Source organism: Bos mutus, chromosome 2, assembly GCF_027580195.1.
Source record: "Bos mutus isolate GX-2022 chromosome 2, NWIPB_WYAK_1.1, whole genome shotgun sequence".
In the NCBI taxonomy this organism is placed as follows: domain Eukaryota; kingdom Metazoa; phylum Chordata; class Mammalia; order Artiodactyla; family Bovidae; genus Bos; species Bos mutus.
Window position 1 is genome coordinate 111,236,952 of NC_091618.1, and position 15,537 is coordinate 111,252,488.

The 15,537-nt window shown below is 40.0% G+C and overlaps 1 protein-coding gene across 2 annotated transcripts in view; it reads right to left on the reverse strand.

Moving 5' to 3' along the window:
* Positions 1–3,542: 3,542 nt before the first annotated feature.
* The window catches only part of SLC25A12 (solute carrier family 25 member 12), a 98,596-nt gene continuing 86,601 nt past the window's right edge, over positions 3,543–15,537 (reverse strand). For both annotated transcript variants that reach the window (XM_070358422.1, XM_070358416.1), the window contains exons 14-18: positions 10,831–10,971; positions 8,765–8,903; positions 6,195–6,353; positions 5,980–6,070; positions 3,543–4,642 (exon numbers count right to left, since the gene is read on the reverse strand). In XM_070358422.1, coding sequence (XP_070214523.1) covers positions 4,444–4,642; positions 5,980–6,070; positions 6,195–6,353; positions 8,765–8,903; positions 10,831–10,971 — 729 coding nt within the window. In that variant the 3' untranslated portion in view covers positions 3,543–4,443. The remainder of the gene's footprint in view (positions 4,643–5,979; positions 6,071–6,194; positions 6,354–8,764; positions 8,904–10,830; positions 10,972–15,537) is intronic.

The following is a 15,537-nucleotide window of genomic DNA, read 5'->3' on the forward strand; positions in this document are numbered from 1 at the left end:
TGAAAGGTATTAAAAAAGTTCATTTTACCTCTTCAAACTTTTCTGTAGGTTTAAAAATTTTTTTAGAAGTGGAGAAACCTCATTCAGGCATACTTGGAATGACATTAAGAAATATATATATGTGTGTATATGCCTGTATACGTGTGTGTGTGTGTATATATATATATAGCATCTAAATATATGACTTACATAGGAATGAATATATATATTTACACATACAATGTTCAGGATCTCTTTGGTGATTATAAAATTTTATTAAGACATTAAAAGGACTTAGAATAAGACATATAACATGTTCATGGATTAGAAGGCCCAATATAATGACACTAATTCTCTCCAAATGGCCACAGAATCATGATCAAATCAGGCCCACCCTGTTTGCCTTTTTTTTAGTTTTGGGGAGGAAATTGACAAGCTCTTTCTAAAATGGACATGGAAGAACAACAAGAAGAGCCACAAGCTCTTGAAGAACAGCAAGGTGAAAGGACGTGCTATACCATATGCTAAAACTTTTTAAAAAGATAGAGTACTGAAGAGAGTGTGTACAACACAGGAGAAATCAATAAAACAAAATTAAAAGTCCGGAAATAAATCTTTGCATACATCAACCCTTAATATATAACTGAAAAGGCACTTTAAAGCAGTAGGAAAAAGGAAAATGTTTTTAACAAATGGTACTAGGACAACAGATTAGCCCCATAAAGATACAAAAAAAAAATTACCACATGTCAAAGACAGTTCCAAGTAGGATGAAACCTCAATGAGAGAGGCAGAACTATAAACCATTTAAGAAGAAAATATCAGGCGTATTCATAACCTGGAGAGAGAATAAGTTTTTAAGTGAAATATAAAACATGCTACCCATAAGCAAAAATTAATATATTTGAACATATGAAAATGTTAATCAAAATAGTATAAAAAGACAAGCCAAAAATTGAGAAAAGATTCTGCAATACCAATCATAAAGGAGTAGTATCCAGAATATATAAAGAACTCCCTGTAAATGCTTAAGAAAAATGGACAAAAAACTTGAACACATAATTCACTCACCAAAGATGAAATCCAAATAGTCAATAACCTTAGAGGCATTTTCCCATGCTATTAGTCAGAAAGTAAATTAGTAAAGTCTTTTCTGAAGAACAATGTGGTAATATATATATGAACAGATGAAAGGTGTTCAGCCTCATCTGATGTAAGGAAAATGCTAATTAAAACCACAAGATAACATTATACACTCAACAGATTAGTAAAAATTAAAGTGTCGGTACATTCTTGATGGAATGAAAATCAGTACGAACGTCTCTGGGAAATAGTTTGGCATGATCTAGCTAAGTTGACTGTAATAAACCCTGTACCCCTGGGTCTCTGCTCTTAGGTATACTTCCTTTTAAAAATGCATGCGGAAGTTGCTTTTTAGTCACTAAGTCATATCTGATTTTGTGCAACCCCACAGACTATATCCCACCAAGCTCCTCTGTCCATGGGATTTCCCAGGCAAGAATACTGTAGTGGGTTGCCATTTCCTTCTCCAGGGGATCTTCCCGACCCAGAGATCCAACCCAGATCTCCCGCCTGGCAGGCTGATTCTTTACCACTGAGCCAGCTGGGAAACCTTTCAAAATGCATACTCCAAATCTGAAAAAAAAAAAAAACAAAACAAAACTCTAAAACACACATACAAAATATCCAGAGCAGCACCATTTGTAATATCCCCAAATTAGAAACAACCCAGATGCCGATGTTCAGAGTAAAACAGCAAAATAAATTATTATATTCAAACAATGGAATAAGCAAACTACAGCTTATACAGCAAATTACAGGGATGAATTTTATAATGTTTAGAAAAGGGAACAAGTCTTGAAAGTGTACAGTATAATTTGATTCACAAAAATTTCAAAAATAGGAACTAAAAAGTGTGTTTAAGAATGTATATATGGGTGGTAAAACTATAAAGAAATGCGAAGAAATGAAGAGCCAGGATGGTGCTAAAGAGGACAACAGGAGTTGTGATGGAAGGATCCTCGGAGGGAACTTCTGAGGTGTCAGAAATTTTCTTTTTTGACCCGGGTAGTTACATAGGTGTTTATGACCATCTCCTTAAAAAAATATCTATGTGTATGTATCTGTGTATACATACACATAAAGATGTTTTCATAGACTTTCTGCATACTCTACAATCATAAAAAGATCCACAAATGGTCAGTAAATGCAAAAAGACATTTGACCTCACTAGTAATTAGTAAAATGAAAACTAAAACAGCATTGATTACCTATCACGATTTGCCTAAAATAGATTGACAATATCCATTTTTGCTGAAGCTGCAAAGAAATAAGAGTTCTCCTTATGCTGTCAGAAGGAAAGTAAATTTGCAAAGCCTTTTTAAAACAATGTGACAACATATATAAAAATGTAAAACCCATTTATCTCATGAAGTACCAATTCCAATTTTAAATATCCATCCTAAGGAAATATTAGCACATGTACAAAATATGTATAGAAAGGTGTTTACTGCTCACTACAGCTTTGCTTGCAATAGTTAAAAAAATGAGTAAGTCTCAATAAGGGAATATTTATGAAAAGTATAACCCATATACTAGAATACTATACAGCTATTAAAAATTAAGATAAATCTTTATGAACTGACATGCAAAGATCTCAAAAGTGAACAAGTGAACAAAAGCAAGTCACAGAACACATACACAGCATAATTCTATTTTAAAAATATAAAATGTATATGAATATATATATATATATATGTATATGTATGAAAACAGACTAAAATTTTATACTCTAACTTGTGAGCAGTGATTACCTTTGGGGCAGGGAGAGGAAGGGAGAATTAGGGTAAAGAGGGCACTTTTACATCTTATGCTATATTTCTGAATTTTTGTAAGAACACATCCACAGACTACTTGTTCATTTTTAAGAGGTGGTAATAGCAAAACAACTGTGTTGCTATTTATTCCATTCCAATGAGAACAACTGAATACATTTGGAAATAACTTGCTTTCAAAGCTAATTCTTTTGTTCTGGAAGGCCTCAAGAGAGCCTATCGTGTGTTACAGGGCTGTCAGCCATCAACTGGTGAACCATGTGTAGGATATTAAGTGACTTGGTTCATCTCCAGGCTCACCCCTTGAAAATATTTGCATACATTCTCCTATCCCAGCTCATTGGCAACGACAGTAATGTTTTCCCAAAGCACTTTGCTAAAGTAAATAAATTCTGATGCTACACATCAAATCACAAAGAGCAAAGTGTAGATGTGGCTGTCAAGATGTATGTTTAGGTCTAAATTAGCAATCACACCCTTGGTGAGTGACTTTTGGAATAAGCAGTTTGTATTTAGATTCATAAGGAAGAAGCTAGAGCCCACTAAATCTTCTTCTCCACTTACTCCACCATAGCCCTTTCCAAGTCAAATGATTTCCTATAAAAGCAGGAAAGAGGGAAGCCTGATCACTAGTCATTGGCAACTGGTAGTGAATCAAAATCAAAAGCACTATCAGTACATTTATGAAGGAAAATCCAACTCCATGCATACATTTTGGTGTGCATTTTATTTTTGATTGGAATCATATCCATACGAATGAAAATTGCCAAAGTATTCTTTACTCTTTTGAAAGCTAGGCCCTTGCCTTGCTGTGTCAGAGGAAGGCAAAAACTAAGCCAGTAATGCTGGAGACATCCCTGCCATATGCGCACTGACAGGAGAGGCGCTGCCTTGGAAATGCCTTTTGGTTGATGAACAGAGGAGAATCTATACACACGTGAAATACAAATGGAAACACCAGCACACGCAGTTCGTTAGCCTGGTCCTCCGGCATCCACTGGCATGCATCTGTTGCAAAGGGTCTCTTATTCAATGGTGTCAGCACTTGGTCTCATTATGCCTCTTATCAGCAAATACCTTTCTACTCCAGAACGGAAAACAAGCTAGGAATTAATTACATCCAATTTGATGCATTATTTCCATAAGTCACCAATAAAAGAATGAATTTAATTTTAATACATTTATTTTCGTGTGATTCTTAATAAAACACTTTCAAAACATTCTGTACATTTCAAGCCACTCAGAACTGCATTACATTCTATAAATGAGATTTGTTGGGATGAGGTGCCAAGATGTCTCTGTACAAAGATGTACAATATGTACAGTCGCTGTAAGTGCAAGCTGTGCAAAGCAGTCTAGAACACTAATTCATGCCAAGGCTTAGAAAACATTTCAACACATAAAACTAAAGCTTCAAACTGCATTGTAATTTTTTTTTTCCTGGGCAAATGATTAGTTTATAAACAAATATATGTATATGTCATATAGAAAGAATAATTTGATTCTTCAGCTCAGTCAGCACCATGCAGCTGACTGGATACATTACAAGGCTGCTCTCCTAGGCTTCTCTTTCTAGGGCGCCATTTTGCCACACTGAATGGTTGTCTTATCACTGAGCTGCCGCCGCCACCTTTGGCTGAACCACAGCAACACTAGGAGGTTTAAATTTGGGGAGATAAAGGCCAAACTTGTTCTCAATGCCAGCAAAAGTGGCGGTGGCGAGTCTGTATCCACCGATGTGATCAGGATTGGCAGGAGGAAGGTCTGCGATGCGTGACTTAGGTGTTGGTTCTGAGCCAGAGGGTTTGCTGTTGATAGGAAAAGTCAATGGTCAGTGTATTCAAGATTGATGAACAGCAGACACACGGCACTGAGGAGCAACTATACTCCAAAAAAACAAACCAAAAAAATGAAGACGACACACCACTGAACACTTTCAGTCTGACCCATGTGTCACCAAGAAGAGTGTCCAATTATTTCCTTGTCAATTACGCTGCACTAGTCATGATTTATAGCTGCATTGAAAGCAACACATTCACATATTTGATTTAGAAGAGAAATGGCCTCCATTTCATACACATAAGTAGATCCACAGAAAGAGAGACTGGAAAGAAATACACTCATATATTACCACTCTGGGAAGTAGGATTATGAATGATTTTTCTATTTTCCCAATTTTTTACACTAAGCATAAATTAACTGCAGAAAATTTACATTTTCTTTTATTTTGACATAATTTTAAAAGCTAACTTTTAAAGTAATAAGCTCGCAAAGGTTATTACTAAAATTATTTAAAGAGAAGTAAATATAATTCTTACTTTTTCCAGAATGCAAAAGTATTGAAAAGCCTGAAACTCTGAGATTGTCCTTACTTTCTTTGTATAAGTCCCTCAACTTCTTGGTTCAACAGCTAACTCCCTATCTGGCTTATGAGCAGGAAAAGAATTCATAGGTTTATGCAGTAAAGACTCAGATACAGAATTTGATCTTCTGCTGAAAAGCTGGTAATTGCTTGCTTTGGGTACAACCTTCCCCTCCCAGCAAATTCAAGTGATTCCTCTTGTCCATGGTGAAAGCTTCAAGTACTAACTGTCAAAAGGCGCAATTTGTGGCCTAAATCTCACCAGTGATTATGTCCATGGGCATAACCTTTCTTTGAACCTTTTTTTTTTTTTTGCAGAGAATTAGTTCTAAGAACTTCTAAATCTATCTAATAATAAATTATGGTGAATAATGAAATCATGAGGGTGTGAAAGGGCTTGACTGAGTTTTCAAAAGTTTACAAAAGTGTAACTAACACAAATTTATATTACTTCTGGTAAAAAGGCCAAATAAGGACCTAAATCCATGAAGCTCAGTATCTGCTTACACTAAAAAGGCAACTATTCATATTACATTTTAATTTGCTTCCTCTCTAAACTTTCCCCAAGCAGTTGCTTAATGCTATGTATGGGGTCACCCTGTCCAAGTCTTACTCCTCTAACAGTGAAGAATCTTAGGCCCATGGTTTGTTTTAAACGTATTGCTCCTGTAGGGTCCTCTGTCCTGTCGGTTGCTATCCCAAAAATGCCTTTATAGGCTGAACAAACACCTGTCTGGGGTTTTGGTGCTTTCTTTATAAGGGAGTTTGCAAAGTTGCACTTACAGGCCTCCAAAATCAATGTAAAACCACCGCTGGAGAAGTTCATAGGTGACCAAAGTAACACCAAACTGGGGAGAGGATCGAAACACTCGAGCTAAAAGATAGAGAAAGGGGGAGGGGGGCAGTTAACAGCAGGATGGCTACAGCAAAGCCCACAGGTGAGTAATGGGAGCAGGACCCCAGTGCCAACCAGCCTTTCTGCACGGCTCCAGCCCTACCTGCAGTTCCTTTCCAAAATGCTGAGGGCCCTTCTTCCCGGAGTATCTTCCTGAAACAGTCGATGACACCACTGTATGTCGTCTGGCCAGCGCGGGCAGCCACCTGCAGTCTTGTCTTGATGACATCAGCAGGGGTCACCAGAGAAGCAGCGGGCACACCTTCCAGGAGAAAGGCACATTTAATTCATCCCAAATACCTTACAGAGGATAGACAGACTGCTAACAACCAACAGTACAATTAGCAACTGTAACTGCTTTAACTCAATGCTTCTTAGATAGATACCTTGGGCATTAATGGAAAAAGGAGATATAATCCCACTAGCTGCTTCAGTGGAGTCGGGGCAAAACTCTTATTCGTTCTGAATTAGGAAGATCACTCTATGTTGCATGATCCCAAAGAACAGTGAGAGGAATAAATGAAGCAATATTACTAGGACAACTCCCAGTGTTCCCCTTTGGGTTTCAATTATTTTATTACCTCTTTCCTTTTCTTAAATAAGACAGTATTTTCATGTATAATAAAGAATGACGATAATGTCAATTTAATGAGCTGCTAAATATATCTGATAGCAAACTGTAGTGTTGTTTTTTTTTGCTGATTCCTGTCACCTTACTGTATGAGGTGAATATCAATACTCATATCCACTCACCCTTTGAGGGGCTAACTTGAGAGGTGACTGTGACTCCTTTCAGACATGCTTACATGACAGAAGTCATTACAACTGAAGCAGAGGAGGCCAGGCAACCAGTTAGGGAACAGTAGGGGAACTGATCATCAAAAGGCCTTGTCAGCCGTTTCCTGTGCCCCAGCTCCCTGGGGCCACGCTGAGATTCATCAGCGGCAGGACACTCAAGAAGGATTTCACAACCACACCTTTCACTTATAAAACAAAACAGGGAACAAAGAAGCAAGATAATCTTCCTCAGGGGGAAGAAATTCAATTTGGCCTGAATTTCACTGAATCATCACTAGGCAGATGGAGCTGGCCACTCAGGGTAGGTAGTTGGGGCAGGCGGCGGGGAGGGCTCTGTTAGAGACGATGCAAATATCCTCCCGCCAAGCCCTATACCTTATTCACATGAAACTAGGTAAATTGCTGCCTTTGGAATGTTCTGAATCCTGAATGTTCTCAGTGCCTGCCAGCAAAGCTTTACAGGTAAAAATTAGAAAAATTCATTTCTAATTCTGAAAACTGACATCAAGTGTCTGTGGGCAAGAAGCTGGTGCTGACAGCTCCATGAAACGTTTACTTGGTCCCATCAGCCACTGGCGAAATGCCTGTCCATGATTAGAGTGTTCTTTGCTGCTGTCTGGATAGCAGAGAGCAAAGATGAGGAAAGATGTGCTGGCCCTCACTCCAACTGGGGAGGCTCTGGTGCATACCTGAAAGGAGCTGGATGAACACTCAGTGCCAAGGCTGAGCGGGTAGCATTATTGGCTTTTGAATTATAACCGCAAGTGACTGCCCCAAATAAGGGCTCAAGGCTCCCTGGGAGAGTTTCTTCCTCATCACGAGTCATTCCCTGTCATCATGGATGAGAAGAATGACAAGTCCACCCAGCGCCCCTGGAACCCAGGGTTCCTGCTCCATACCACACCCCCAGGGGTACCCAGGCTGCCCTGCTTTGCTGAGCCCACAGACCAGAGGAGAAGGCACGTAATGCAGGAGCCTGGGTGGTCAGAGCCACCTGAGTAGCCAAGGACAGCACTGGGCTTGCGTTCATTCACCTTGCCTGTCTCTCTCCCTAAGCAGTGGTGATGGCAAGTAAACACATGCCCTTTCCTTCTTCTGCCAAGTCTGAGGATTGCTGCAGTGAAGGACAACCTGGTCCTGCCCTTCTATCTGGAATCAGCTCCCTCTCAACACAAGAGAAAGGCTGGAGCATGGGATTGAGAGGAAGCTTCTTAGCACCGTCTTGCATTTGAAACCCCTGCTTCCAAGGGGCTCCGGGCACAGGAGAGAGGGCAGAACTTATGTAAACAACCATTAATAAAAGACAAAGCATGTTAAGAGCCAAGAAGAGATGCCACCGCAGGGTGGTGCTGCTGAGGAAGTATGACTTTGTTTGGTCTGATGAGGATGATGGTAGAAGGAACATGGACAGTTTCAAACTCAAGTTGGAGCCAAATCATGTTGATTCTACTATACAGAATAAGAAAGTGAGGGGATACTAGACCTGTGCATCAGGATGAGGTGCAACAAAGCAACTGATGTGATGAAGAACTTTTCTACATTAATGCTCAGCTTGACTGCACCCAAGGTTTCAGGGGCAGAGGAGGCTAAGAAACACAGTAACTGATGAAAGCCCAATTGCGATGGGCAGAGCTAATTTGGCTGCGAGTTCCTAAGCTGCATTAAGCTGTTTATCCACATTATGCAAATGTAATTAACGCTCATCAGAATTATAGCGCACCCCACAAAGGAGAAAAGGCAATCATATTTAAACTAAGTCAGATACAAACAATAACCTTTCCAGAAATAAAGAAGAGGAGCACAGAGATTCTGTACTTAGAGAATGGGGGTGGGCTGGGTAGGGACTCTTTGGGCTTAAAAAAAAAAAATAGTTACCTGCCATGGCTCCAGCTGCAAGGAGATTTATGCCTCCCACGTGTCCGTTTTCATCAGCCAGAAGTAGTTTGCAGTGAGCATAAACAGGAAAATAAATTGCAGAGAAGGGAATGTCTCGGAGGAAACACGCTTTGGCACCCTGTCACAGAGTGAGGAAATAGTGCAAAACAGTTGTATAAACAAGGTGTGAATGACCACGAGGGATCCAGGCTGACAAGCCTGAAATGTCCCTCAGACAGCATTGAGACTGACATGGAAGAGAGACAGGATAACAAGTCAGGCACCGGGAACTCGAGACGGGGCTCAAAGTTTGAGAGTCTGGTGAATCTGGAAGTCCTAGAGTCAGTTAACGATGGTATTCTGACAACTAAGAATTTTCTGGCATTTCCAGTATGGATTCATATTTTAAGGTTAATAAAAATTCAATGTTCAGACCTTCTGGGTCGCCTTGGTGAGTGCCAGGGGATGGGGTGTGGCTGGGAACAGACTTGTTTGATAGCTTGATTTCAAAGCAACCAACAAAGGCAGCTCCTCAAACTAACACATTACCAACTCAATCCACCCAGCTTAGAGCCCCTGAAGTACCAGGTAAGAAGCTATGGGTAGGAGCCATGGATAAGGAAGGGAAGCTTCCTTGAATCTGCCCCCAATGCAGGAGACTTGGGTTTGATCCCTGGGCCGGGAAGACGCCCTGGAGAAGGGAATGGCTACCCACTCCAGTATTCTTGCCTGAAGAATCCCATGGACAGAAGTCCATGGGGTCTCAAGGAGTCAGACACAACTGAACAACTAAAACCTTTTAGGGAAGGGGAAAAAGAAAGCACCAAACTTCCCTCCTCACTTGCCATGTCCTAAATGGCAGAGGACAGGGAAACCCAGACAAAATATTTTAACAGGAAGTTTCCCTGAGAGTAGAAATCCAGTCAGACAGCTTGTCTTGGTGACTGACACTGCCCCTTCCTCAGCCCACGCTAGCCTACTGCTCAGGCTTTAGCCGGCCAGGGAAATACTCCATCTTTGGTACTTGTTTTCCGGATGGCTCTGTTTTTAAAAGACAAACTCAAACATTAAAGAAAAAAAAAATTCCTGGGACTCTCTGAGAGATGCTAAGTCAGTTTTCAAAGGGAATTCTAAAAAGGATGGCAGTTGGGGGTAGAAGGGAAAGTATGTACAAAATTCTCAGGACAGGCATCATTGGTTTACTGGACTCCTAAGAGCTGTGTAGCTGTGATTCTAATCGAGAGAATTTCTAATTTCCAATTTGCAGCTACAGAAGCCAATTTATACATTTCTACAGTGATGGATCTATAAATAAATCAGACGCTGTGGAAACACAGTTGTCTATAAAAGCTAAATTTTTGTATCCCTCCCCTTACACCAGGCAAAAGAAGAGAAAGAAATACTCTTCCTTGTTTAAGAAAAATAATAGCTTCTGCTCCATTACATCTGATCTGTAATGATGGGAGTAAGCATACCTGCAGGGAAGGAATCTGTTGACTGGCATTTTGCTAAAGTACAGTACACTCTGGTTTGCTTTTGTTTTGCTTTTTTAAAATGCAATTCATTATTGACAAATCCCACCACTTAACTTCTTAAAGACTTGAATCCTACCAAACTCTACTACTGTTTCACTGTGGTCAAATTATTAAGACAAAGACAAGCTCCTACTGGGAAGATAACAATAGAGAGAGCTCAGACTCAAAATAAACATAAGACTATTTTGAAGTCAGTCCTTAAACCAGCCCCAAAAGAACACCAAAGAAACTTTTCCCATATCCACCGGTAAATAAAAGGCTGTGAGCCTGAAGCCAGCGGGTCTGTGGCGCTGGCCTCCCTGCTGGCAGCTTCATAAAAGCCTGAAGATGGTGTGGTTGTGCATCCCACTGCCTCTAACAGAAGTGTCCTGATTTTTTCTTTTCGTTTTGATTTTCTACTCTAGGAACTACCCTGCTGGACAAGATTGTTTTTCCATTTATGGGGAAGAAGTCTGGTTTTGACATTTTTTCACATTTTTATGGAGTACACTACAACCTCTCTATTGAGATAACCCAAGGGAATCTACCCACCTTATACAGACCAAAGAGTCCCAGGTCCCGGAGCACATTCAGGGCACTGACCCTGGGTCCTGTGGTGATCTCTCCAGCTACCTGTAGGCGAATCTTTACTATCTCCAGAGGATTAGTAAAGATGACCTGAGAGCCGCCAGCCTGCAGGCAAGAAAGGAGAGACAGAGCAGATTTCCATATCAGAGCCCGACTGACCCAGAGTACAGCCAAAAAAAATCTGGGGACCTTCACACTGTACCCCTTTACTCCTCCCCCTTTGCGGGGAGGGGAATGAGAGTCCGATGCTTTGGCTGATGCTGGAAGGGCTCACAGGGATGGCCCCAAACTCTGTCTCAAATCAACTTATGTCTAGTTTTGCTTCTATTTGAAATGTCAGGAGTGTTTCCCAGACCAGTCTTTCCTGGGTCAACCCAGCCATATCCAAAATGGCAAAACTAATAAACTCATTTGGAAAACAAAAGTGAAGCCAGATGTGGCAGCTGGTGCTCCAATGAAAGGGAAAGAGATGGTAGGAGATTGACTGGCAGCTTCTACCAAGCTGGAGCTAAAATTCGGATCTACATAGCTTCTTTGCTCTTCTTAAAAGCAAGCAGTCTCCTTAGCTCAACCACTTGCTGCCACTTTCTTGGAGTGTAGAACAATTAACACAGAGGTGTTTTTGCCCCAAGCTAGTCAAAGGTGGAAAGTCTCCTCTGGTTCAAATTCTAAAATGTATTATCCTGAACAAAACTCTGCAACTACATCCACACAAAAGAACATAATTTGGAAGGACAATTGCAGTAACATTTCAAGACCAAACTAGAAACACTGTTCAAGACAGAGATGGGAAATGGAGCATCTAGCTATCACAAGTACAAGAGAGGGCAAACCAAAGCCACACTCCACACTCATCCATGGTGAGCGACCATAGGGATATTTAAATTTAGATAATGAAAGTGTATCTGCACTGGAAATCTGTTGGGGCGGTGGGGAGAGAATGTTTAACAAAACTGCTACCAACTCTTTTTTTGGTTTCCATAAGAAAAAAAAAAAGTGTGTATGTGTACACATATGGATACATAAAAATAAATAAAAATTTAAAAACATAAATATATATACATTTCCATTCATGAAGTGAAAAAAATCTCATTTGCACATTGTCATCTTAAGTGTAGCTGTTTAATTATATAATCAGAACCACACTCATATAATCATAATTACATTACATAATCCTAACTTCTCTGTAATAACACGTCATATGTGAAACAGGAAACAGGTGCCTCATGGGGCACTGGAATTCCACAGGTATAGAAGGACTGTAAACAACACCCATAAAACCCACAAGCCACATGCAATGCCACTTCAATACTCTACCTTCACCCATATCCCTGTTCATTTTTCTGAAACCCACAGCCCTCCAGACCCCCTTTCCAAGGGGCAGCAAAAAGTCCCAGACCATTCTCCTAACTGACCAGGGGCTATAAACCGACAAAACACTCCTGTTCTCACCCAGATCCCTCATTCCTATCAATATCCACAACTGCCAACACCGACTCAAGATCCCTTTCCTCCTGGTGGGAAGCTGACTGCCCTGGAGTCCTCAGGGCCCTCATCCTCTTTTCGTCCACTGAGCACTGAGGGTGCAGCAATCTGCTGTCTCTCTCTGGATTTCCTGCAACTCCCAAATCTACACAACCCAGACCACTGGCACAAAGGTTCCTGAGTGACGCCTGATCCAATTTTATATGTTGATTTGTCCCTGCTTCTGCCTCTTAATCTGTTGCACTGCAGGCAAGAGAAAGTATTTCAATGTTTCAATCTAAGGAGACAATACTTTGAAAAGGATTGCTGGGTGAAAAATTATGTTAAAATGATAATCCAAGTAATTGCTCCTGTAGCTAGTATTAAAGGCCAAACCAATTATAAAAGTTTACTACTTCCTTGAAACCTCTTGTTTAAATAATGGTTGCAAAGACTATCTCTGGGAAAATGCGCTTTATGTTCTAAACTAAAGCAGATTAAAAAAAAAAAAAAAGCATAAAATGTTATTATAATCCCCCAAATTCACCACTACCAGATGATGTCAACCCCTGGGTTCTACTCATTAAATGTGGACATTATGTTTAAATAAATACAAAGTTCTTTCATGTTTTTAATCATTAGTAAATTATCACATCCTGCAGAGTAGGAATACTCCAAATAGCACTGTGCCCCCAACCACACAGACACAGCTTCCTCCTCTTCTGTCTCTCACAGACCCTTCTGGAAATAACTGTCAGTTTAGTGAAGTTTGTAGTTAACAACTCTCCAAATTTCTTCCTACATGTACATGTAATAGGCTTTCAATTAAAACAGTACAACTAAAAGAAGGAAAACACAAACACGTTAACCATTACACCCTTTAAGATCTGTTACCCAGCACTCGCACTGCATATACAAAAAGGGCACACAGTCAGAGCTAGGCTTCTTCTGGTGGTCCTGTACAGATGTGAGAGGCGGACCATAAAAGAGGCTTTTCTTTCAGCTTTCTTTCATCAGTTAGAAAGAATTGATAATTTCGAAGTGTGGTGCTGGAGAAGATTTGAGAGTTCTTTGGACAGCAAGGAGATCAAACCAGTCAATCCTAAAGGAAACCAACCCTGAATATTCATTGGAAGGACTGATGCTGAAGCTGAAGCTCTAATACTTCGGCCACCTGACGCGAAGACATGACTCACCGGAAAAGACCCTGATGCTGGAAAAAACTGAAGGCAGGAGGAGAAGGGGGCGACAGAGGATGAGCTGGTCGGATGGCATCACCGACTCAAAGAACATGAGTTTGAACAAACTCAGGGAGATAGTGAAGGACGGGGAAGCCTGGCATACTGCACTCCGTGGCGTCACAAAGTTAGACACGACTGAGCAACTGAACAACACATACCAACATATACTAAGTCCCATCAACACACTGGACACAATCACAAAACTAAACATATATATATTTATGTTCATATATATGTAAAATACATGAAACATAACAAGTGAATGTGTAAACAATGAAATGACACTATAGGCAAGGCACACACCTGTGTGTGTGTTTCACACCTATGTATGTACTCCACTATGGCTGAAGGAGAAAACTTCTACCAACTTCATGATCTATATATTCTTTAAAAATAATCATTTTTAAGAACTTTATAACAGACCTAGGAATATATAGACAATATCCAGATGAAACGGAACGAGACCCTGTGGGATCCTTTCTGTCTCCCATTTCTAGTTTGTAGGAAATAGGTCTCCTTCAGCCTCCCTGACCTTCCCTGAGTTCCAAAGGACAGATTCAAAGAGTTGCTTTTCAGGAAAGGGAGGGAGCAGAAGCCCAGAGACACAAGTAACATCAATGCAGCCAGGAGGTAGGGTTCTGGTTCCTCCCCAAGAAATATACATAACAAAGTACCTTTGACTTCTATAGGAACGGAGGCCCCCACGCAGGTGGACTTCAGGCTTAGTACAAGACTGCAGGAGCCCTGCCCAGTTCCCTCACCACTGACTCTGTACACGGTGGAAGACAATGAAGACTGATCCCCCTCCCCAAATGATTCTCCCTTTAAAAACATTCACAGTTGAGCAGAATCTTTGAAGTTGGTTTTTGGACACGAGTCTGCCTTCTGCCCAGATTGCTGGCCTCCTGAATTAAGCAACCTTTCCTTTTCTAACCAACACTCACTTCTTAAGTACTGGCTTTCAGGCTGCAAGCAGCCAAGCCTGAGTTCAATAACATAGAAACACTGAATAATAAAGACTGCTATCTAATTTGTCTAAAACTTTGGATACGTTATAACACTTAAAGGAAAACACACAAGGCAAATATACACTGTCCTTTTTTAAGCTCTGAGGTTAACCACTCTCATACATATTAAACTGGGAACAGGGAGAAGGGGGAATAAAATCTGCAACTAATTCAATTACTCTGATAACAAATCTAGTGACAAAGAACAAGATTATGATGTTATCACACCCTTAACTGTTTGCCCTCTGAGAAACAAACACATGAGGAAAACATCATTTCTCCTCTATTTTAAGACTCTACTGATTCTGATATCATGAATTTAATAACATATTCACAGGGGAAAAAACACTACTTACAGTAAGTATCATCACTGAATATACAGAATTTCAGATGTGTTAAAGTGTGAAATAAAAATATAGTAACTTTTCAATTAAAAAAGTATCTGTATTTTTACAAGTAGGCTGACATTTGCTATTTTTAAAAGCAACAAAATTAAACAAAAAAATTAAAATGACCAATAAGTAAATATTTAAGCACAAATAATTCTATGCTCTTATTCAGTCTATAATGTTAGGTAATAAAATCATGCTAAGTGACATAAACAGAACATAAAACACTAGGCACCCATTTATCATAAATATGTCAAAATTTAGTTAAGTTTATCAAAAGCAGAATAGCTTAGAGATGAAAACATTGGTTGCATCCCCGGGAGGAGAAGTAAATAGCTAGGAGAAAGAATCTGCAAAGCATATGCCATTATATCTTTTAAATTCTGAATCAAATGAGTGTACTAACTACTCAAAAACAAAAAACAACCCCCACCCCCGCCACCAGAAATAAGAAACAGAACTGGTCTTAGAAACAATGGCTCTTTTTACAGACCAGGTCCTCTCTCATACATGCTTCCCCACAGTAAACTTGGGAATTCATATACTTTAAATGCATTTGAAAAAACTAGT